This window comes from Acanthaster planci, linkage group LG18 (assembly GCF_054643075.1).
Source record: "Acanthaster planci isolate LZ-2023a linkage group LG18, COTS_SCS, whole genome shotgun sequence".
In the NCBI taxonomy this organism is placed as follows: Eukaryota; Metazoa; Echinodermata; class Asteroidea; order Valvatida; family Acanthasteridae; genus Acanthaster; species Acanthaster planci.
Genome location: NC_141794.1, coordinates 1071253 through 1094738, shown reverse-complemented (window position 1 = coordinate 1094738; position 23486 = coordinate 1071253). Strand labels below are relative to the sequence as shown.

Below are 23486 nucleotides of genomic sequence, written 5' to 3'. Positions count from 1 at the left end.
ATAGGTTAAGTTACCAGACTAAACGATTCCAGTGAACGTAGAGGGCGCCCTACTCAAACTTAATGCGCGAAATCAAGCAAATCAAGAGGCGAGTGTCGTGTGAGTTTTGCTCTGAAGTTTGTGTTTTGTTTTCATTATCGAAACAAATTTACCTGAGATAAATGAATTAGTGTAGCAGTATACTTTCATAATTCATGCTTGTCTTTTCTGAATATTGTTATATAAACGGGCATTAGAGTTTTTCCTTGGCCTGTAAGAAGAAGATGGTGAAAATGTTTTTGTGGATAGGCGCAGTGTGGCGCTGTTCGGGCCGGACATGCCGCGCCGGACGTCTTGGCCGGCCTGGGCACGCGAAATTGGGCGGGTTATCAGGGGAAAGGAGTAGCTAAGAAAGGGGGGTGGGATGTGGTGGAAGTGAGATTATGAAACTGTTTTATCAGATATGGTCTTTATAAGCGAAAGAAAAGAGTTCCTTATATGGACAACACTAACATGACTAAGTTTCCCTTGGAAATGTTATAAGTAATAAGTATAGCACTTAACAGTCGTCAGAAAGTGATAACAAACATGGCCTAAAAAGTGAAATTTAGCTGAGAAAATTCCGAAGCATTTAGTTAGAAAACAGTTTTTTCAGACAAGTCTCATAGGTTTGTACACAGGGGTATCAAGTGCTACCCGTAAATGGAACTCTTTCCAAGCGAAGTAATTGTATGATGTAAATTACCTTTTCAAGCATCTTAACCCTGGTAACAAGGTAAACAACAATGTAACAGCAAGACTAGGAAGAGTTAATTCCAGTTGGTCAGATCTTGGAAAAGATGGATATATCCACTGTTACAGACTAATGACGAGTCTCTCCATAACATGAGTCTGTAATGCTGGATATTTCCATGTAGATCTCTTTGTACATGTAAGTTTCAGTACATGAAATTGTAATTTAAGTTCAACACGTAATTTTTCCAATTTTTGTAACAGAAATCAATCTGGAGTTGATTGCGCACTGCAGCACGTTCTTTACAGCAGGCCTCCAAACTTCGCTAGGTTGAAGCATGTTCGGAACAAGCGCAGGATTGGGTGGGGCCACCGGTGGCTCAGGCTTATTCGGTCAAACCACGGGGGCGCCGGGCGGTTCCCACAATCCCATGAAAGACTTTGAGGTCACCAGTCCACCTGACGACAGCATCAGCTCACTGGCCTTCAGTCCGGACACCCTACCCACAACATTTCTGATTGCTGGGTCGTGGGACAACAACGTGAGTGGGGCCTTGGATTGCAAGCCTATTGTCCAACTATCCTTCGCCATTTTAATGCATTGAGCCAGTCAGTGATCACACTGCCCCTGTCCAATAGCTGGTCTTCGTCTGGACTGAAATTATCAGGCAGACTCTTTGGCTCATAGCATACAGGGTTTACAAATTTCTCTGTTAAGCAATACGTTGTGCATGTCGTCAGAGAGATGAAGCCACTGGCATCGGAAGTGGAGGGGCAGGGGCCAGTAGCCCCTTACTTTTTGACTTCGGGGGGGGGGATGCCTGAATCTTGGTCAGAACACAATGGGGTGGGGCTTAGTGGATCAGTCCATCAATGTCTGATGGTCTCACAGCTGATCCTCACCTACTATGAAAATCCTCCCTCATTGCGTGAAGCAGTCTTAAATGTGGTTGTACATGTACTGTAAGTGAGGTTCTGTTGGACCTAGGCACTCAGAACTGCAATTCCATCAATTGTCGGTATGTGTCCTGTGTGTCTATGACCAGTGTAGACTTTCATGTTGATTCAGCCCCAGACGCAAGATTTGGAAATGGCCTAACTATCTGTTTGGTTTATTTACGCCATCATTTGTTTGCAGGTGCGGTGTTGGGAGGTTCAGAGTACTGGGGCCACCGTACCCAAGGCACAGCAGACCCACCAGGGACCGGTTCTGGATGTCTGCTGGAATGATGTATGTACATGTCTATAGGCTTTGTGCAGGGATGATAGAGGGCGCTCTTTGACCAACCCATGAAAAGAAATAAGGGCATTTTAATGTTCTTCTATTTTAGGACGGGACAAAGGTCTTTTCGGCATCCTGTGACAAAACAGCGAAGATGTGGGATTTAAACAGTAACCAGGCCATCCAAGTCGCGCAGGTCGGTGGAAACATTTGCTCATAACATTTCTATTCGTTGTCAAGGAGCAGTTAACACGTTGTAGTCGTGATTTGGCAATCATAAGCAATGTGAAAGGGTTTCTCTCTACTGTGTCTTTGTAGCATGATGCACCCATCAAGACAATTCACTACATCAAGTCCCCTAACTATTCCTGCATCATGACTGGAAGCTGGGATAGAACACTCAAGGTAAAGTCAAGACTCTGTCTTGTTTCTAAAGTGGTGGGAGACGTTGACCATCACTGCTTTAGGAAGAGATATTGCCATGAAATGCTGTAGAATGACAGGTGACCTTGGATTAAACACGGGCTGTGTTCCCCTGAGAAACTTGTGTGTGTGGTAGTGAGATACAACGTGTGGATTACCAAGGTTAACAGTTAAACACAGCAACTAGCCTGTATTTTGGCCAGACGAAGTTGAAAAGTTTTAAGGAATGAGCAAATTGGTTGACAGCACTGTCCCAGAGTGACCCATCAAAGAAATCCACGGAACAGGCTGCTTGTATATTCAGCAGAAACAAATCGGTGAAGCTTGACTTCAAAACTCCATTCTCGCTCCCTTCAGGCCTGACTGATTTTTGTTTCCACAATGATGCATGAGCGTTATGGTACCATTTCTCTGCAGTTTTGGGACACCAGATCGTCAACCCCGATGGCAAATATCCAGCTCAGTGAGCGATGCTACTGTGCTGATGTGGTGAGTCGTTACTCAGGAGTATTTTATCCAGTTGACTTCAGTTGCAGTTTTTCCACTACCACGGCAATGTTTTCTCACGGACTTGGTTTTTTTTAATGCTTATATAACTTTGCATGTTCATGAGCAAAACAGCAATAATCTGGAGAAACTTTGTCGTCGAAATCGTCTGAGAATAAAAAGTGAGCATTGGTATTTTGGGAAAGGTGTCTGCTATTTTGCAGACACCTATTTTGTGTTTAAAATCTGCTAGATTTTGTAGGGTTAAGATAAATGGAGAAATACACAGCTGGCCGAAGCAGAAGGCTCTACTAGGTGCCTGCACATTGTAGGATATTGGTAGATTCAAAGGGTGCTAAGATAACATACCTGGAGAGTGATGATCTGCCAAATAAACTTACTTCTGATAGGTCTACCCTTTGGCTGTGGTCGGCCTTGCCGGCAAGAAGATCAACTTATATCGACTGGAAAGCGGTCCACAGGAGGTGAAAATAAATCAGGACTCTCCGCTGAAATTCCAGGTAGGAAATAACTCCAACTGCAGAGCACTTGAATAATTTCAAAATGGAAAAAACTTGATTTGGATATGAAAGGGTTCGTGCATCTAAACTACAAACGTTGGATAATTCCGTGACTTTTCCCATGACCAAATTATAAAAATCCGTGACCCCAAAATGTAATTTTTTGCACTATTTTAACTGTTAAAGTCGCGAATAAAAACACGCATTTTATGCACTTATATCTGATAATGGAAGTCACATACAATGTGTGAAAAATTCCATGAGTTTTCCGTGACTTTAGAGTCATTTTTACAGAATTTTTGACTTTTCCAGGCCTGGAAAACAAAACCAAATTTCCATGACTGGACTTTTCCTGGCCATGGGAACCCTGATATGATATATCTTTTTGTTACTGAGCATCGCTGAAATTGTTTAATTTGTTTCTCTGATCTCAGCATCGATGTGTAGCAATATTTCAAGACACCAAGAAGACTGGTCCAGCGGGCTATGCCTTAGGGAGCATAGAAGGCCGATGCGCCATCCAGTTTGAACCCGCTGCAACTCCGTAAGTCAGGATTTTCAAACAGAAGTTTATAGAGGCCCTTCTGATGAGTCGCAGCTCTAGATAGAAAACAAAGCTTTTTCTTCTCGACAACATGATTTGTAGGAAATGTTTGTATTTGTGGTACATTCTGTGACTTTTCAAGGAAAAATTTTAAGATATTGAAAAATGCTTAGAAGTTTGGAGATCATCATCGTAAAACTTTTGGTTGTTAGGGCTAAGTCAGTTCGAATAATTCACTATTCGAATATTTGACCTTCAATTCCATCGAATATCCGAATATTCGGTTGTACTGACCAGCAGATTGTTAATGAACAAACCATGTACAAAATCAGTTGCAATAACACACACAATTGTACATAATGATCAATATAGTAGCTTCTCATATCTAGGGGTATCCCCAGCCACGATTTAGCAAGATTTTAAGAGATGAACAATACTTCTTGTCCAGTTGAAAATTTCTATTCCTTTTAAATTGTTGAATGAATAATTTACTTTTTGAATCGTTGATAGATTTCTGTCACTTTCATTTAAATCTCCTTGAAACAAGCCTCCGTGGTCACGTTTTTTCATTTAAAGCAAAAGGAAATGTTCCCTTCGAATATTCAAATTCAGAAAATAATATTTGAATATTCAACAATTGATGGAATATTCAGATATTTGGCACAGCCCTATTGGTTGTATTTTGCAGCAAAGACAACTTCACATTCAAGTGCCACCGATCCAACGGCACCTCCTCTTACTCTTCCTATCAAGACATCTACGCTGTAAGTTGCACTGATCTTTTTGTGATGTCCCTGTGTGAAATGGTGTATCGTGTGCCTGTAGACCCGAGATTCTAGGCAACAGAGGGCGCTGTTAGTGCTCTACTGAGCCATCCATAGAGGTAATAACGGTGTCAGCTAGCGGTGACGGGTGAAGTTGTTCCCAGAACAGGGCGATGTTGTGCAATTGCTCGCAAGCCTTTATGCACTGATGTAGTCTAGGCCACAGTCGTCTAGGCGCATGAAGCTTTTCAGATATGTATCACGACCCACTGTGATTGTGAACATTTCATATGTATGCATAGGCGTTTGCCAGGTTCCAACCTCCATTCTTGCAGTTCAGACCTCTAGTTCTACTTGTGATCTCTATGAAGCCAACTGATTCTGCTATCTTCTACAGCTGCTGCTAACGCTGCTCGTGCCGTTAGTCTATCCCACTGGGACAGGGTATCCAGTCTAATGCTTTTGTAGACTGGTACCCTGACCTCTGCCACTTAGCCTAATGTTTGGTGACTGGATGTTTTGCCAGGAGGAAATGGCAGCTGCATTAATCTGTATCACTGCAAATCAGGGGACTGGATTTCTGAAATCGAAGGCAGCGATGAAGACAAAGTCAAGATTTGGATAATGGGCTAGGGTGGTTGGTTGTGGCATGTGTACCTTGAAAACTCTCCTACCTCTGTGCCCTTTGACCCCATTCCCAGGTCAACTCCATAGCCTTTCACCCGGAGCATGGCACGCTTGCCACTGCTGGCTCCAACGGCAAGTTCAGTTTCTGGGACAAGGACGCCCGGACAAAGCTGAAGACGTCGGACGAAATGGAGAACCCAATCACTGCCTGCACATTTGACGCCAAGGGCAATATATTTGCCTACGCAGTCAGCTACGACTGGTCAAAGGTCAGTATGCAGATATTGACTGCCGTGAATATGAAACAAAATGAATCACGTTGCTTCACTTTAGATGTCCATGCATGAAATCATTTGTGACAGTAGGAAAAGTGGTCTGTGCCCAGTGAGATGCAGTCATTGTTATGTTACAGGGCGCCCTCTCTTGTTCATAGGTAAAGATTTATCCCTACCAAGTTGCTTTTGATGATTGTATGATTTATTAAGAGCTGTACATGTATTGTTGTTTTGCATTCCAATTTTGACAACGAATACTAAAATATATAGGACCCCCCCAAAAAATTGGTACTGTTGAAAAGGTAATTTGAACCATCTTTAAGTTGTCGGTCTACAACCTTACCAGAAAATAAGTAACACTGCGGTTTTGTTCTGAGAACCTCACAACAGAGAGACTCATCAACTTGTAAGTTTTCGCTTGATTCCTCTCCACTTTCAGGGCCATGAATTCTACAATCCTCAGAAAAAGAACTACATCTTCCTGAGAGGGCATGCCATGGAAGAGCTACGGCCCAGGAACAGGAAGAGATAAACTGGCAAAATCCACTGCCTGACATTACAACCCTTGGTTACCATGGCAGCCAGGAGGATGTGTTCCCGTGGTAATTGCCATCACCGACAGCCATGGAGATTCTCAGCACCGACTGTCCGTCTTAATCTTCTGTTTTTTTTTTTAGTTCTTCAAGACTTTCCAGCAAGTTCTCTCTGAGAGACTGACAGCAGGAGACAGGGAGCAGAAGAAAGGTTTTAATATTGAGGTAATTTGGGGGGGGGGGTAGGTCAAAGGAGGTCAGATGAGGGAAGTGGGTGTTCCTTTCTTCATGCAAGATGGTATTAATCATTGTTGTGATGTATCTGCAGCATCCTTGTTGGTAACTGTCATGGAGAAAGCGCAAAGCAGTGAAATCCAAACTTGCCAAGTCAGCTTGGCAATTAGACATTTCATGACAGGTCCTTTGTTTTATTAAGAAAAATTGCACAACAGACACGTCAAACTTGTGATTTGAACCAAAGCCGAACAGTAATTAGTCCGGCTGACATAGCCTCTCAGGAAACAATGGACTTGGTAATGACTGGGAAAAAACAGCTGACACCCCCCCACTCTGAAAAAACCCCCCAAATTTCGAACAGAATTCCTGGTCATAAATGCACAGTGAAATGCTTCTTATCATTCCTGAATCTGTGAGTCTTATCAACATGAGGACCAAATAATGATTTGGCGAAATCCTGTTTTATAAACCATAAACCTAGGCTGAACACAGAGAGAAATCTCCCTGCCCCCTTGTTAATTCGTTCTCTTCAGAAAGTATGAGATGGCATATTTTCAGCTGAATTTTCTCAGCCCAGTTGTTCACGATGAAGAGGAATTCATACAAATCCATGAAGGTGTCGTAAATTGCTTGAGCTAGTCGAGCAGTCGGAACTTGGAGTAGGGATTGCATGGACTAGACTCAAAACTTTGTGGAATTTCTTAAAAACATGTGGCTAACATTTTTTGTTTTCATGATCCAAATCAAAAATTTTCCAAGTTCAAAAACAACTTGCTTTGGATTTAATTTTTCCGAAAGCATTCACAAATGGAAGCGTCACTTTTTGTCTTCTGTTTACCTCATATTTGAATTGTGGGTTTTTTTCATTTATTTTCACTCTTACGACGGTTACGTCTCCGAGTTACTACCCAAGCTATATGTTAAGTTATGCACGTGTTTATGTTTACTGTCCACCGGAATGTAAATAGTTGTTGATGTAACTTTGAATGAATGTCCATACTCATTCCCCAATATGCTTCAAATTTTGTAAAAGATAAACTAACAGGCTTAAGACTGGCCATTTTTGTTGGGTTTGGGTTACTTCTTCAAAACCGCAAACAGAGAAAGGTAAAATGTGAAAGGGTTTACATGTAGGTACATGTGTAATGGATACAAAAATAAGGCTGTCAGTTGAGGGTCGTAGGTCATCCTGACGAGAGGATTTGCTGAATGCCAAAAGGAGCATTTCCTCAAAGTCTGTTTTTAGAGGTTGGTATTATGAAAACACAAGCGACAGAACTGAATTATGTCAGAAAAAATGTAGGTGGAAATTTTAGCAGTATTTGAGAAAGACTTACAAAAAGTTCAGCTTCGAGGAATTGTTTACAACTTGAAATAACATTAGTGGAAAATTTTTGAAAACTGGATTTCTTTGTCCTGAAGGCACTCCATTTCCTCTACTCTTAATTCATTTACGAAGCCAACCTTAAACATGAGTTGGTGCTGGAACGTGTCTCCCTACATTGCCATAGCCAGGCCTGAAGATTACATGAAGAAAATACCTGACATGACGTCAATGTGATGTCAGTCAATTTCCAATAGAAGGACAGAATTACCTAGCAGTAAGTGGACCATAATTACAGGGCCTTGCCCAGCTAGCAGTGCTGGGTCCATGCTATTGCCGTGATAGGGATAAAAGGACACCTTGAGAACGGTACCACGGTAGACTAGAAACCTTGCATTAATTGATTCTCCCCACATGAGGCCAATGAAATTTGATTTATTGTTCCTCGTCCGGTTTTTTTTCAGATGTAGATGCGATTTCTTTTTTAATTACTCATTATTCCTTATTTTTCTGTCATGGGAAAAATAATACCATTTCGCATGCATAAATAGCAACGTGCCCACGGGCAGTCGGGCTCCAGATTTTTTTGTGTTCTGAAGTCTGGGATTGCCGGAACGTAACTTTCCATTGTTTGGAGTTAAATTTTCCGTCAAGTTTCGTCTTTTTTTTTCTCAAATATGAATAACGAAAATTTTTGGTAAGGGGCCAAAATCACATGCGGGCACTGACGAGAAACAATAGATCTAATTTCATTAGCCTAATTACGCGGCTTGGGACAGTGTGAATTATGGTCGTATGTTTACCAACAGCAATCGAAAATCATTAATGAAAATTTTTTTGTCCGATGGGTTATTCAGTAATTACGTTACCCTGATTCTGGGGTAGCCAACGCGACAGATGAATCGAGTGACCTTAAGGTGAATTCTTGTCCCAAGATTTATCTAGCGGTTGTTGTCTTTGTGTTAAATCGCAGTCTTTTGTCTGAATCCTTGACGGTGTAGGACTTCGATGCCACTTTCCTGCGATGTGGAGCTCAAATAGAGCTGATCCGTCCAAGATAGTAACCAAGCTGAAACCCTACGGTGGAGATACCGATTTCTCATCCACCTGCCCTCCTACCAACACGGCCTATAGATTTGACCTGTAATGCAATTGACACTGAATCTATTTAAAAACGTGTTGCTGTTGCGGGCCCACTTACGGCTAATTTGGATGCCTGATGTTTGTAAATGATAGATCTAAAATTGAACAGTCTTGTTGGAAGTGTTACTGTATTTGAGACATCAATCTTTGGGCCCTGCGGACAAAAACACTTAAGAAAAAGAAGGAAATTTCATCAACGGAAATAATCGTTTGTTCATTCTAGCTGATAAAAATCTGAACTTTTCTATGGGGCTGGAATTTGAAAAGCAAAAGATTCAAACCCCATTAAAAAAATGGAACTCACCAAAAAGGAAACTCATACCGTTCAAGAAGAAATCGAACATATTTACAATCAAAGTGAAACCGTAAGATTTACAAACGTAAATAGACAGTAGGATGAAGACGAGAACCCATGGTATATAAAGTCTCTCATCGATCCGGAATATTTCAGATTTTTATTGCTTTTTATTGCTGCTTTTCCAAATACCTAAAAACTGTTAACAGGATAGAAAGGTTATTCTTCTGTCGTGTATTTGCTTCCACTGGATCAAAAGGCGGTAAACCTCCTTGCACCGTGGGCAGTACTGTGCTAGCGCCTTATCTCGGTTTTTACTTCCCTAAGATCAGACTGTATAATCATCTGTGGGCTATGAGTAACCTCTTCGTAGATGCTCTGAAACCCAAAGATTGCGTGTTCGAGTCCGAGGCAGACGTCCCCGAGGTTTTATCTTGGGGTTTAATACTAACAACAGATCTATACCTGATATATATAAAGTTTGAGAGTCATTCTCAGACATGCCGGTGGCCTGGAGGTAAGGTGCGGAGTTTCTGTTCAGCGGAGCTGAGTTCGAATCCGGGGCAAGTCAACGTTTTTGCTTTTCGATCATTTAACACAGTCTTTTAGATAAATATATGAAAACAGCGTTTCTTTCTGGGGACCCAGATTGGGTAGCTGGTAGAGGTCTCGGCTGTGGAATGAAACGACCCAGGTTCGAGTCCCGCCCCGGGCAGAGATGCCCGGTGGAGGGAACCGGCCTTCGGTCGGAGATCCGTGGCGGTCGTCTAGCTAACTAGATAAAATAAAATAAAATGGAATTTTACTCTTTTTTTTAGAGGTTTAAAAACCCCTGCAAAAGCAAAACTCCCACCCTACACGGCAGGTCTGGGATTCGAACCCAGCACCTTCGGCTTGAGCGTCAGACTGCCTTACCACTAGGCCAATGCGCTCTCCTTACTTAGTGGTGTTTGGAAGTAATATATAAATATTCGACCTCAATAGAAGCGCAAAATTGTTTAAGTCAGCGCGCATGCGCTCTTCTGCATCAAAGTGTTCATTGATTGAGTGGATATACCAACCAATGCCTATGCCAGCTCGTATACTTCCCATCAAGTTTTCGGTCGATATCTCTGGAGAAATAATCTTGCCCATGAACTTCATTTGCTTTTTCCAGACCAAGTAAACTCTTAATTCCATTTTCTGATGACAAGTATGATAAACTTTTCAAGTCAAACAGAATAATACTGATTTTCTTTTTCTATGGTACCAAAATGGCCCGATGTTCCCAAACAGACTACCGGTTGAACCGAGACATACACGTCGACACGCATATTATAAAAAACTTGTGTTCCAAAGTCCTACCTAGTAGCGGCAAGCCTGAATTAACATAATGACTTTTTTCTGGCCAGAACGGAGTCTCCACTCTGAAATCAGAAATAGTTTTGAATCGAAATGTCTTACTTGTTGTCGTTAATCACTGCGGTTGAAGAGTGTTACATGTGATTGCGACAGCGATAAAAAAGGGAGAATGACGCGGCACAAGCTGCAGACCTACTTTGCAAGCAATTTTTAACACTTGAATTTCCGGAGACTTATTTTTTAGTATTTGTTTTGGATAAGGCTTTTAAAAGGTCACCTCTAACATCGGTGGAATTTTTTTAGGAATTAAGTGGAAAAACATCTCGTCATGGCGAATACGACACGATGAGTAGACTTCAAGCAATGCAATGCTCTCGGGAGAAATATGAAACTTCTTAGAACTAATTCTGTTATATTTCCGCATTTATAAATCGAAACTTTAGAATGGATTTTTTTTCAAGCTCTGAAAGCAATAGGCCAACCTCTTCATTGATCTTGAAATTATGATTCCTACGTTTTTCGAGAGAGCCGCAGGACTTACACCTGTCACACTGTTAAGTCAAAATTCCCTCATTTTTGTTCAAAATCCTTTTGGCGTTTTCATCATTAAGCAAGTCGGCCCATACTTTTCCTTCAACGAAATTCACGCGCAGTGCTATGCTCAAACACGCTGCGCCCTATTGCAGACTTACAGTTTTGAAGCGAAAGCCAATTTAACACACAGTTAACAGCTTCGACCTCGCCCAAGCTCTCTCTACCGCGGACTATCGAATTAAGAGGCGGCCAAGCTACTCGGGAAAAATACATGCAATAGTGGCAATGATTTGCTTGCAGCGTTTTCGTAGTTAGAATCACACATCTTGCGGCACAACGTAAACGGCGCTGCAATGGTAGTGTTACAGCATTCAAAATATTACACCGATGATGTAAATGCTCAAACGCTTGGTGTACACGAACTTATAACGCGTTAGCATACCGAGGAACGTATTCTATTCAGCAATACGAGCGCTCAACCACCTACTCCGTCATTAGACGGATCTGCACAAAGCATCAAGTCACAAATGGTCTTTTTTCAACAATCCAGTAAATTTCAGGATATGATCGATATCATCGCGCGCTGTTGTTCCAAACATGCCCTCGTTTCTGATCCAGCCAACCAGTTCATATACAACGCGGTAAATGCTAGATTACTATACACCGAGTTTTGGTTATAGCAGGCACGCATTGTAGTCACTTGACTACAAGACCGGCGTGTAATTTTGCTGGCAACATTTTGACGCTAATCAGATCAATAAAAATGAAGCAAGCGCGGGAATTTTCAAGGGATTTCAAAAAGTTGATTTAGATAAATATGAATTAAGTTTAAAGAGACCTTTCCGTCCGGCATCGCTCCGAGAAAGGTCACTTTGTGAGCAGAGGGACCTAGGAATAAATATCGTCCATTATTCCTTACGTCCCTTTCGTCTTCCTCTATCCTTTGTGATAAGTCGGCAAAGCTAATTTGATTAGCTTTGTGCGTAAAAGTTTACACAGGGAGCTCAAACAGCGCAAAACAAAAATCCAAAGGGTAAAGTGAAATTAATTGTTCACAAGCAAACTGTCTTTGTGTTAGCAGGGTTGGTTGGCGTGACGTCGCTGTGACGCACATGCAGCAGGACTTCGTTGTCGGCCCATCGGCCGGCGGCGCTTCTTTAGAGAGGCGGACTCTATCAGAATGGGGCAGGCTTTTTACCGAGTTTTGTGGTTTGACTTTGTAAAAAAAATATTACAGACCTTCAGTTAAGTGAGTTTTCCTTCACAGGTTGACAATAAACTTGGTGTGAGAACAAACGCAAGACAGACTTGCAATTGAAATAATTTCAGGCTTTCACAACTAACTTTTCTTTTCAAAAAAATGTAAAACGGCTCACACCCGACGTTCGCGCGCCAGTAAAAAAACAAAACGGGAATCAATGGTCTTCGACGGCTGTTTGCAAACCTATACACGGTAACAATGCAGCTATGCACTCAGAAAGCTTCTGATTGGTCAGAGTTGTTGCGGTAATGCAACACGCGTGTACGGTGTCTTGGCGATAAATCAGCGTGCAGTTTGTAGAATACTTGGCCCGGGCTGGTTGTCAATATAGACCGCGGGAAAATTAGCGCAGCGAAGATAAACCTGACACCGCATTGGGCAAACAAATCTGGATGGTTTTGGTGAAGAACTACAAGCAGCTTGCGTTACGGACTATTAACGGCCTCAAATCTTGCCTGGAAATGAGAATTCGACGAAGCTAGACTTTCTCCTTTGTCGGTATAGTTTGGGTGAACACACCGACTGATAGAAGGAAACTAAATGATTGGAAGAGGAAGCAAAACGATAACCTCCAGTCGGGGATCAACAACCGACCGGGTAAAACCTGAGAATATCAAAGGTAGAAAGGCAACATCACAAACATTTGGGCCACAGGCTGCTTCGGGTAAGTCTCTTGTCACTACTTCAGACTTTTTAGCACTATTCGAAAAGCAAATTCCACCCCATTTCAACTATCCGTACGAGGTATTTATTTTGGCGGACGGAGGCTGATCTGTTTCTTAGCATCTAACGTTGATTTGTAACAAAATTCAATTTTTACTGACCCTAAAGTGAAGTCTGTTGTAAACAAAGCCGATTTTTTTTCCACGTTTTGGCGGTGTACAGCTCATTTTTCCGTTACTCGGAATAAAAGCCTTTACTGGCCCGCGAAGCCTGTTGCTTGTTATGTTCCTAGTCCGCTGTGGGTATGCGACCACAGACTAACACGGCAGGCACGTTTCGCAAAAATATTTCCTCAATCATTAATAATGCACCAGCATATATATATTTTTTTTTAATCGTTACACTAGACTGGTTAAGCACAATGTAATATCCCTCGAGTTTACCTTAGTCAATAATGTTAAATGTATCCTCATATTCAAATGTATGCTCGTTAATCATTACCCCAGAGAATCAACACTAGAGAGCGGGAGCGCCAACCGGCTGGGAACACTCCAGTTTTTTCTCCCGACCCGCACTCCGTCATTCCGACGAGATGTAAAGACCATGACTTGACTGTTGAGGTAAACCACGCAGCGCTCAGGTTTGACGGTGCCAGTGCCGAATCTTAAGTGCTAATCCTCAGGTGTATAGGTGGGTACGACATGGGTAATGACACGGTTCTATCGACTATCGCACCTGTCCACTTGAACCTCACAACAACACCGATCCAACACCTCCCCAGTACCACAAAGATGTATATCCCTGACGAGTTCGATCTGTCGCCCGCTACTGAACGCATCTTCGTACCTGTCATTGTGATTACGCTCTTCGTCGGACTCCTAGCCAATGCTTTGGCCGTCTTCATAACCGCCAAGTGTGCCAAGGAAAATAAAGAACACAAACTAACTATCCCTGGCATACTGGTGAGGGCCCTGCTGGCTACAGACACGAGCGCAACTGTTTTCTTCCTCATCCGAGGCTGTTGTTTGGCCCTATACCGGGACACTTGGATACAGTGCAACTTGGACCTAGCCAGCAACCTTTTTTTCTCCTGGGCGTCCGGGCTGGTGAATTTATTGATGAGCTGCGACAGGTGCCTGGCGCTGGGCGCACCCTTCTTCTACCACGTGCACGTTACGCGCAGTAAAACGTACCTCACGCTAACGTTGTCTCTTCTATTGGCGGGGGTCTTGAGCCTACTGCCTGTGTTTGGATTCGGAGCGTACAACATTTACATCCAAGGAGAGTACCACTGCTTGGCACCCGGTGACCTCCAATTCAAAGCCACGGCCTTCGATTTCAGTTTTAACGTCATATTTTTCACGCTGGGGTTGGGCATCCTTGTTATCACTTATATCGCGAACTCGGTGGTGCTACGGCAACTCTTGAAGCTGAGGAGGCACTTTGTGACCGTTCTCGACTCCGAAATGTCGAGAGTACAGCACTCCACGGAGGGTGAGGTGCATCTGAAAGATGGAATCTCAGGAGTGGGGACAAAAGCCTTCTCAAGAACTATCGCCAAGAATAGCAACACCATTCCTCAGTCTAACGCCAACGAGAGAACAGTTGGATACGATTACATGCCTAAAAACAACATCAGTACAATAGATTTAAGGGATGAGGGGGGACCCTCACGTCCGATGAGCACCTCACGCGAGAGGACTTCGATGCCCAAGCAACCTGACACGGGAAAAACAGAGATGAGGTTCGGTGTGATGATCCTTGTCTTTTCTATGGTATTCACGCTGTCTTGGTTACCATTTTACGTAAGTATAATGCTTTTTGGGGGGATTGTATTGTCTTTTTGGTGTTGCTCCATAGTCATTTATGCGCTTTCAGTCCCATTTTGGTATTGTGGATAACGCTTGTCGTATTGTTGACATTTATTCTGTTCTACCCTGTCTGTCTCCAATACTGTGATAACTCTACCATTTATATCGTTGTTGCTTGTTGATGGCCATCTAGCCAGAAATCATTACCATGAAACTCTGTTTCAGAGTTTAAATATAATAATAAAAAACCCAAACCTAAATGAAAACAAGTCCTACAAATTCATTATAAGATTTACTACTCACTCACTGCAATGATTTTGCTTTGCTGAAGTCCTTCCTCGGAATTGATATATAAGAACCACTGTGTCCTTCGGTAATGTGCTATTGGAACACAAAATTGAGCAGTGCAGAGCATTTAATCGCGAATCGGCTCCAACAATAATCACCAACGGCTCTAACTGACCTACAGCGGTTGCATCGCGTCCACACAGCTTGTGAAATGATAGAAAATCTTCCCCAAACCAATCAATCGAGCGGTATACATCAAAGAAACTTCTGAAATATTCCAATTTACCGCGAAGCTTTCGGTTGCAACCACCTGAGACCATTTATATACAGGTATGATTTTTTGTTCAGCTTCTTTACTTCTAAACCCAGACTATTCAAAATGCCATTTTAAATTACGTCAGTGATAAACTGCTAAATCTCGAGAGCGCTCTCAACTTGCGTCAGAGTCCCGTTTTTACGAGCAGTGTGTTTGGTAAAACTGACGCACACGGCTTCTCCTAGTTCTGTATATTTTCGACGTCGGTTACCGTAGGATCCGCTTCAGATTTTTTATCACGAATTTCCATCTCGCGTTTTTATCGTGGACGATTTTTGTCGCCCAAAGAACGTTGAATCATAATGAGTCCAGAAATGTCAGATCCAAAGCCTTCAGCGGAAAAGCTTGGGGAGATATTAACACGTCTTACAATATTACCACTTGCATTAGGTCACGCGTTTTCTCAGTGCATGCGAACAGAAGACAGATTGATTTGCATCGAACAATATACTACAGCGACATATAGTATAAACGATCACAGGCCTCGACTGTGCCCTGTGATCACGCAGCATAATTTATACCAACACCATTGCGTCTTGGATAGAAACACGCCCAAACTGACAGGAAGTGTCTAGGACTGTCACACACGAACGCATTCTCGTCTCGGCATCCGCCTGTTCTGTCACCCAAAGTGGCCTGCGCGCCAAAAAAAGCCGCCCCATCTCGACACACTCGAGCTTCTAGCCTCTTATAACTGATCTCATAAATCAAGGGGCGATTGAAATGCGCTCACGTCGTCTCAACCCAACCGCCAACGACATGCCAAGAGGCTCTTTAATCGCTATAGTGGCGAGAAAGCGGAAAAGTGAAAAACTCTGAGAAGGCCGCGCATATAAAAAACGACCGATCTTGTGAAATCTAATTGCACAGCAAGGCGTCCATCCAGGGCCACCGGACGTTACGTTGGACGAATCTAATTATTTTGACGAGTTCTCGGGACACTAATTAACAACGCAGACAGCTGCTGTAACTATACGAGATGGCCTCAAGATGGTTTTTGATCGCACTGTTTTTTGAGGAAATTCTTTTAGGGAACTGTGGCCCTTCTCGATGGCGGTTTCAATATAGGTTCTGCATATAGTTTTGCGCGTGCAGACTAAGACGATTTCATTTTTACATGTATAGAAGTTACGTGAGAAAATTAAATTGAGTTTCCTCGTCTGAAGTTTTTTCCTGTCGCAAAAATGCAATGACACTCTTTCTAAATGCAAAATCCCGTCCAGCAGCAGGAAATTGGTACATTGTGAACGAAGGCGCAATCAGTACCACACTAAAACCGTGAGCTGAAGGTTTAGAGACGTTTCTTGAGGCAAAACAACCTTATCGTCTTCTTTTCACCTTCTTATTCTGTTTCAGCGAGAGCACAAAATTAATGAAAGGATTTTAATTGACTATTCCAATATAATCTCTTCGACCCATGCACATATTACTTTTACATTCAATTTTCCTTGTCCGATTGGCGTCACTTTTGTCAGAATAATCCAACGTTTAGCAGTCTGACAGTCGTGACAGAGCAAATGCTCCACTGGTGCTTTGTCAAACATCGGTGTGGGTGTTTGTCAGTGTCATGATCCATGTTGAATTGCGAAATGAGAGGGGAAAAAGGGAATTTACATCTCCACATCCTGTTTGCATCTTCCTGTCCTCTTAAGACGTAAGTTTTTCTTTCATCTTCTCGAGATAAGTCCCTTGTCTTAAAAAGATCGGTATTTTGTCACTTTGAGTCTGGATGCTGGAGGATTAAGTCAAGATGCCAGGTTGCATCTTGTCAAGGCTTAGCTTCCTTTGATTTATTGCCAGCAATTTCATTCAACAATCTGACAACAGCAGCTTGTGGGAAATGAAATACGTGGATTCCCACAGTAGAACAGGCAAAAAAAATCCCTATACACGTAGCCGTCAACCATAGCAGAATCTATGGAAGTTTTCTATGCACTGCGCCAACGAATGAGAGAGGCAAGGCAACAGCTCTGGCTAAAAACGGAAATGCAACCAAGCTGATATTTAGCACATATCAGTCAGAAGTTTACAAGTAAAATTTTTGGTAATTAAAATTAAAGTAATAGTTTGTAACATAGGCATGTTATTTTCTACATTTTCATTTTCTGCGATTTTGTTGGTTTGGCGCACACTGTAAGCGAGGAATCCTTGAAGAATCACAAACAATTTTTCCCCTGGAGAATTACTGCACTAAGGAAGACACAAAATGCGACTGCCGTGCTCACCAACAGATAACACAGATTACAAATTTTCAACTCTAATTCCTGGCAACGTTGGGAATTTAATACGCGCTCGCTATGGTTTGATAATCGGCTACCGGTGACTGACTTGATTCAAAAGGTTACTACTTTTATTTTTTCCACTGGCGGTTTTCTACACGGGCTTTTATTAGTCTTTATTTTTTACTGAGCGACAAATGTAAAGGCATTTGAAAGGCCTACATGAAATGAACGACAAAACGGAATATTTTTGTTTTATGATTTTCTGAAGTCTGAACACGTGACCAGAAGGGCTTATGTCTTTCGCCTAATCTCGCCACTATTCTTGCCCTTATTTTGATTCTCGACTCATGTCCCTGGCAGAGACTGTCATGACAACCGTTTCCGATTTCAAATTTCGAAGTTCAAACAATGTTGTATCAGGCTACGATGAAAAGCCAGGTTTGGCGACGATCAACCAGCAAGATGCCCATTCATAATTAACTTCGTATATTGACATTAATTAAGTCGGTGCCGCGAGCTGCGTTTGTCAAGTTAAGTCAATTACAAGTCAAAGACGACTATGTCAATAGTTCACAACTCTTGAGATCGAATCCTAAACATTAAATGTTGACATTTCATTCTCAGACAATATATGTTTGATCTGCAAACCTCCACTTTCCGTTTTTTCCTTCAACCGTACAACCAGACCTTTGACGAAAATCTATCTGTTATACGGGCGATTCCCAATTGTTTGCAAGGCGTTGGCCAATCACAGCGCCCGAAATCTTTCGACCTTTTCAAACACGTACTGGGTCGACAGACTTCGCGCATCGTGATTAGCCAACGCGTTGCAAACTCTTGGAGGCGCGCTATTGTGAATCGCCCGTTTTGCAGGTGTACGTAATAAGCCTACATGTACTTAATAAAAGTTCCCTTTCAATACACAATGTACGCAGATGTGACTAATGTTACTTTGACCAAATCGACAGATTACCCTTTTTAAACTGTTTTACTGTCATTCTTATATCAGTTCAGTTTCGTTGGTGGCTTTTAGTCCGACGCCTAAATATTTTGAATTTCTGTGTTGGGGTTTTAAACCGAAATAACATGCATTATACACACCGCGGCCGTTGGAAAATACCGAGACGGTTTTCATGTTATATCTGTCTTCGTCTCAATCTGCGCCAGATTTTAAAAATCCTGACTTTGAAGTTAGAAGCTTAATAGCAACAATAGTGTCGCTGGAGCACTGAACTACATGAACAGATCAAAATTATCGAAGCATTTCTGATTGTGGAAGACCTGCCTCAGTCATGCGTGTTATTGTAAGAGACTTTCATCGCGGACAAAAAATAAACTGCCAAGGGCTGTCGGATAAACTATGTATAGGTATACAAAGAAAGCGGTAGATCTTTCTGTTAATGTCTCCCGACCAAAGGTTTATTTTCAGTGATAAGAAACCGGCCATTGGGAAAATGATAGCTGTTCAAGGTACTCGCAAGCATGCGCATGCGCGGGCCCAGTTTGCTTGGAGGTGTTGGCATAACGCTGACCGAAAAGGTGATTTATTGGATCGACATTTCCGGGGACCTTCGTTTTTAATTCCAAACGTTTACCCTCTGGTAACAAGCTGTCCTAGCTAGATGTTACAACATAAAACCAGAACTTAAACACCTCATCTTAAGCATGAACTCTGAAATCACCTGCTCCGTAATTAAGAAATAATGCGGTAAGTTTATATAATACGGTATGTAAGTTGAAATTACATACTGCTTTTTTACAAGCTGGTTAATGTGTTTCATGCAAGTCGTGACTGGATTCCGCGGTGCCTTACTTTGCATGTATCTCGGCAGCATTTTGAAATGAAGGGCTTTTTTTCGTGGCAACAAAGGGCGGGACTTTAAATATCGATTGTGCAAGGCCTTCTTCGGGGAAGTCCCTTCAGGTGATGTATGGGTCTGCTTCTATCGTGGACAGCATATGACTGGTGTTGGAGATATCGACGCAGCAGTGTCGGCCCATCTCCGCAGCTGAGCCAACACGGTAGCTCGGGAATATCAAGCTGCATGTCCGTACCTAGCAGCCACACGCCGGGTTTTTTTACGGGCAAATCAATTTAAGTCAAGGTTCTAATTCTCATGCATCTGAATTCTGAGCAGTGCCCGAATTTTTTTTTAGCGGAACATTCGCAGTAAATACCCAAAATATGCTGTTTCCGTTTAAGGCGTAACAGCGGCGCGCGCTACGAAATGCCGCTCTCTTAAACCAGCAACGCCCGCGGTCAAGTGTCTAACACCAGACCAATCAATTTTATTTGCAATATGCCACTACACTTTAAGTACGTAGTTTTCATCCCGGTCAAACTCAGTGCAAAACAGATGCATATGTCACTAATGAAATGAGAGTGTCTAGCATTGAAGTGCTTATCTCACATCGGTAAAAATAATAAATATCATAAGAGCATCGGCTTGTTTACCAACAAGTGATCGATGGTCAGGTGGCGTGCCAAGAGAAAGGGCTTTCGCAACGGCACCGAGAGCAGTTACTACGTGCAGTAATTACGGATGATAATGGGTCGCATCAACAGCGTGCTTCCCTCGTAAAGCCTCGCTCCACAATAGATCTTTTTTAACGAGCCTGTGGAAACAAAAGTCAGGATTGGTTCGCTTCCCGGAATACTGAGTGCACTATTTGACAGGTCATCGCTGGGCTTTTGGTCATTCCCAATATCGGCGGGGGACAGGTCGCATGATCGTTTCGCGTTCTGCGATTTAAAAACCGCCAATCCATCAAACTGACACGCCCCTGACGCAGAAAATTGAACGATAAAAAAAAAAATTAGGGAAAGAAGTCCAAGCTACAACAGAGGTCGTTGTTTTTAACTCATTGTCTCGCAAATTGACGGGCCCATTAAAGGCAGCGATAAAATGCCGTTAGGCGCGGTGAAGTTTTCTTGTTAATGTTGCACATCACATGGCGATATTGCAGGGCCTTTTCATTTCAAGGTGAAGGTTGTAAACGGGGCATCGTTTTATTATTAATCTACGCATTCTGCTGAAGACGGCCACAAAATTGAATAGCTGTATTAAAGTCAGTTTAGCTTGGACAATATTTGCAAAGCTGATCATTCAGTCTTGAAAAAACCTGTTTACATAACTACCGACGAATTTATTGTTGTTCCTTCAACCCAACCTATCGATAAAAAATATTGTAAAATATCAACACGTAAAGTTAATTCATTTTGTGGGAAATAAATGTTGCTTGTTTGACTAAAAAAATGTTTTCAGCTGTTGTGCACGGACAAATTATAAATCAAAATTAATATTCAATTAAAATCAAGTCAATAACATTGAGAAAACTTCAGTTTATTTTGTGTTGCTTTCTGTGACGTAAAGGGAAATGATTTGTTCCTCTTAAAGCAGCATGAGATGTGGTGTTGACCTATCCGCTCAGAGCAGAAGAAAAGAAGGCTTTTTTACTCACCGCATAGGCGCACATTTATAATGGAGATCAATGGCGCGTTTGACGCGGAGCACGCTGGGAAAGCGTAATAAATTTATTCCTAAAATGTATGGTCTTTGCGTACACGCAGAACGCAAGAACCCGCTTGTAAAACTTATTACACCTCATAAATATTCATGAGCAAATCGGACGCGTCATTGGTTGCTACCATCTGTCTTTCTTTTGCCGCTTGGGGGCGTACTTCAAGGCGGGGCGGAATCCCTCAAATTTATTATGGTGTATTTAAGAACGCAAAGGGCAAGGCTTTCCCACTCTCAAATATATTTGAAAAATGACCTTTTGACCAGATTCAAAGACTTGTCAAGGCCGTCACCGGCTCCAGCTCCCAGGTCGCTCTCGTCATTGTCATCTACCTGCTGACGTTGAATCACGTGATTGACCCATTCGTCTACGTCCTCATGAAACGGCAGTACCGCAAGAAGCTGGAGCAACTCGGCCGTAGGTGGCGCTCTCTACTCTGCCAGCGTTGCCGTGGTGATGAGGCTCCGTCATCCACCCCTGTTATGAGGAGCATTTCCAGCACTTTTTACGGGAACCGCCAAAACAGCCTCGGAAGTAAGTCCAATCAGGTAATTCATCGGTTTATCGATTACATGTATATTGAACTGTTACAATTTACCTGGCAATTACGCGCTTACTCACCCATGCATGTGTCTACATACACAATATATTTCATCGCTCAGTTCGTTACCACTCAATTTGACGCTGACTGTTGACCGACTCAATAAATACTACTAACACCACAGCTGGCCCTTTCCCTCCGTCATAAACCACGCGATCGAGACTAACCAACCATGTGGTTAAACTGCATTCCTTAATGCTCATACTCAATAGCGCCAAATGGTGATCCATCCAGCCTCGTCGTTCGTATCGCAAAAGAGCGCCCTCTTTCGGTCATGCACAAAGCCAATGACACTCCGTTCGCTGACAAATAATTATGTGTTTCACATTACGCACTTGTCATTGTAATGTCTCCACTACTGACTCCAGGAAGTCATTTAAATTTGGTGCCTGTCTACAAAACGAATTCAAACAATGTTCAGAATAACACACCTTTTTGATACATGTACAGTAATACAAGACAATTGTATAAAGTACACGTTGCATATTTCGTGAAAGCAAAGACGAAATATTTCCACAAAAAAATGAAATCTAAATCGAGTTGCAACCAGCTCGTAACCTGAATTCTTGCATCCTGTGGGTGTTATTTTGCATTACACTACCAGATCACGCCCGTGCTCCAGTTAATATTCTCGTTAATATCGATTTCGGATCCTTAATCTAAATTCCATGCCCTTGCAGCACCTAGGGGTAAATGAATCCTTAAACATTGACATGGTTTAACGACACCACCGTTCTTCCTTTTTTTTCCCGATCAGCAACGATCACCTCATGCACCGTGACGGCGGGATACGGTACTGCCACAAGGAAGGGGCTGCACCTACCCACGATTCAAGTCACTGCAGCCAGCCCAAGCCTCGCTAGCGAGGTCAGTCACATGGCTTCATCGACGGAAGCCGTGCTTGACGAGGCTGGGTCACTCTACTCAGGGTGTGCAGATATCCCATGACTACATCTGCTGGCATATTGTGGACCTACGCCTTGAGGATTCCAACCTTGGGGACCGCTGTATACAAGCTTGGGGTTTACTAGCCTACAATCAGCCTTCAGATTAACGACGAAGAAATTATCAGCCTTCAGATTAACGACCAAGAGATTATCAGCCTTCAGGTTAACGACGAAGAGATTAACAGTCTTCAGATTAACGACCAAGAGATTATCAGCTTTCAGATTAACGACGAAGAGATTATCAGTCTTCAGATTAACGACGAAGAGATTATCAGCCTTCATATTAACGACCAAGAGATTATCAGCCTTCAGATTAACGACGAAGAGATTATCAGCCTTCAGATTGACGACCAAGAGATTATCAGCCTTCAGATTAACGACCAAGAGATTATCAGCCTTCAGATTGACGACCAAGAGATTGTCAGTCTTCAGATTAACGACGAAGAGATTATCAGCCTTCAGATTGACGACGAAGAGATTATCAGCCTTCAGATTAACGACGAAGAGATTATCAGCCTTCAGATTACCGACCAAAAGCTTGCGGTTTAACATCCTGTGGTTAACCAACCTGCGGATTAACAGACGGAAACGATAGAGATCTACTGACATAAGCCGTAAGACAATGAACGAAGAGATTACTAGCCAAAATATCACCAGCTTGAGGGGGACTGTGGATAACCTGCTAGAGACTGACAGCTTTTACATACCTTGGGATCTCCAGACTCTGTGCCCAGAAAGTAATGAAACAGGAAATTATCAGGCAAGAAATTAACAGACAAGGGTTGACCAGCCTTTGGAATAACAGCTTAGAGACTATCAGCCCGGAAACATTATTACCAGTGCGTTACACACCTGTACACATCCAGCCGGGATAT

The 23486-nt window shown here is 42.5% G+C and overlaps 3 protein-coding genes across 5 annotated transcripts in view; 2 read left to right on the top strand and 1 right to left on the bottom strand.

The window, feature by feature from the left end:
- The first annotated feature begins 38 nt into the window (after positions 1 to 38).
- On the top strand, positions 39 to 7749 carry LOC110980281 (mRNA export factor-like). 2 transcript variants are annotated; one of them, XM_022236836.2, is made up of 11 exons: positions 39 to 99; positions 976 to 1253; positions 1850 to 1942; positions 2043 to 2129; positions 2252 to 2338; positions 2774 to 2845; positions 3253 to 3363; positions 3798 to 3907; positions 4596 to 4671; positions 5373 to 5567; positions 6013 to 7749. In XM_022236836.2, exons 2-11 carry the CDS (start codon positions 1050 to 1052, stop codon positions 6103 to 6105), a joined length of 1128 nt encoding a protein of 375 aa, XP_022092528.2. In that variant the 5' UTR covers positions 39 to 99; positions 976 to 1049; the 3' UTR covers positions 6106 to 7749. The 2 variants fall into 2 exon arrangements, with proteins under 2 accessions (XP_022092528.2, XP_087004688.1); XM_087148562.1 differs by having other exon boundaries at positions 70 to 88.
- A 4802-nt stretch (positions 7750 to 12551) lies between these two features.
- LOC110980270 (uncharacterized) lies at positions 12552 to 22612 on the top strand. Of its 2 annotated transcripts, none has more exons than XM_022236814.2 (4): positions 12552 to 12905; positions 13411 to 14709; positions 21330 to 21597; positions 22422 to 22612. In XM_022236814.2, exons 2-4 carry the CDS (start codon positions 13606 to 13608, stop codon positions 22610 to 22612), a joined length of 1563 nt encoding a protein of 520 aa, XP_022092506.2. In that variant the 5' UTR covers positions 12552 to 12905; positions 13411 to 13605. The 2 variants fall into 2 exon arrangements, with proteins under 2 accessions (XP_022092506.2, XP_087004686.1); XM_087148560.1 differs by having other exon boundaries at positions 21330 to 21611; positions 22422 to 22587.
- Positions 20668 to 23486, bottom strand: part of LOC110980247 (regulator of telomere elongation helicase 1-like) — a 20938-nt gene continuing 18119 nt past the window's right edge. Inside the window, exon 33 of the transcript XR_015428263.1 lies at positions 20668 to 21540. The gene's annotated coding sequence lies outside the window, so the exon portion shown is untranslated. The remainder of the gene's footprint in view (positions 21541 to 23486) is intronic.

What these genes read in the sequence shown, in the direction of transcription:
- LOC110980281 (XM_022236836.2), top strand. Translation starts at nt 1,050, where the DNA reads ATGTTCGGAACAAGCGCAGGATTGGGTGGGGCCACCGGTGGCTCAGGC. An exon ending in TGGATGTCTGCTGGAATGAT is followed by an intron (nt 1,943 to 2,042) that starts GTATGTACATGT and finishes CTTCTATTTTAG; the next exon opens with GACGGGACAAAGGTCTTTTC. An exon ending in GATGCTACTGTGCTGATGTG is followed by an intron (nt 2,846 to 3,252) that starts GTGAGTCGTTAC and finishes TACTTCTGATAG; the next exon opens with GTCTACCCTTTGGCTGTGGT.
- LOC110980270 (XM_022236814.2), top strand. Translation starts at nt 13,606, where the DNA reads ATGGGTAATGACACGGTTCTATCGACTATCGCACCTGTCCACTTGAAC. An exon ending in TGTCTTGGTTACCATTTTAC is followed by an intron (nt 14,710 to 21,329) that starts GTAAGTATAATG and finishes CCTTTTGACCAG; the next exon opens with ATTCAAAGACTTGTCAAGGC. An exon ending in CCGCCAAAACAGCCTCGGAA is followed by an intron (nt 21,598 to 22,421) that starts GTAAGTCCAATC and finishes TTTCCCGATCAG; the next exon opens with CAACGATCACCTCATGCACC.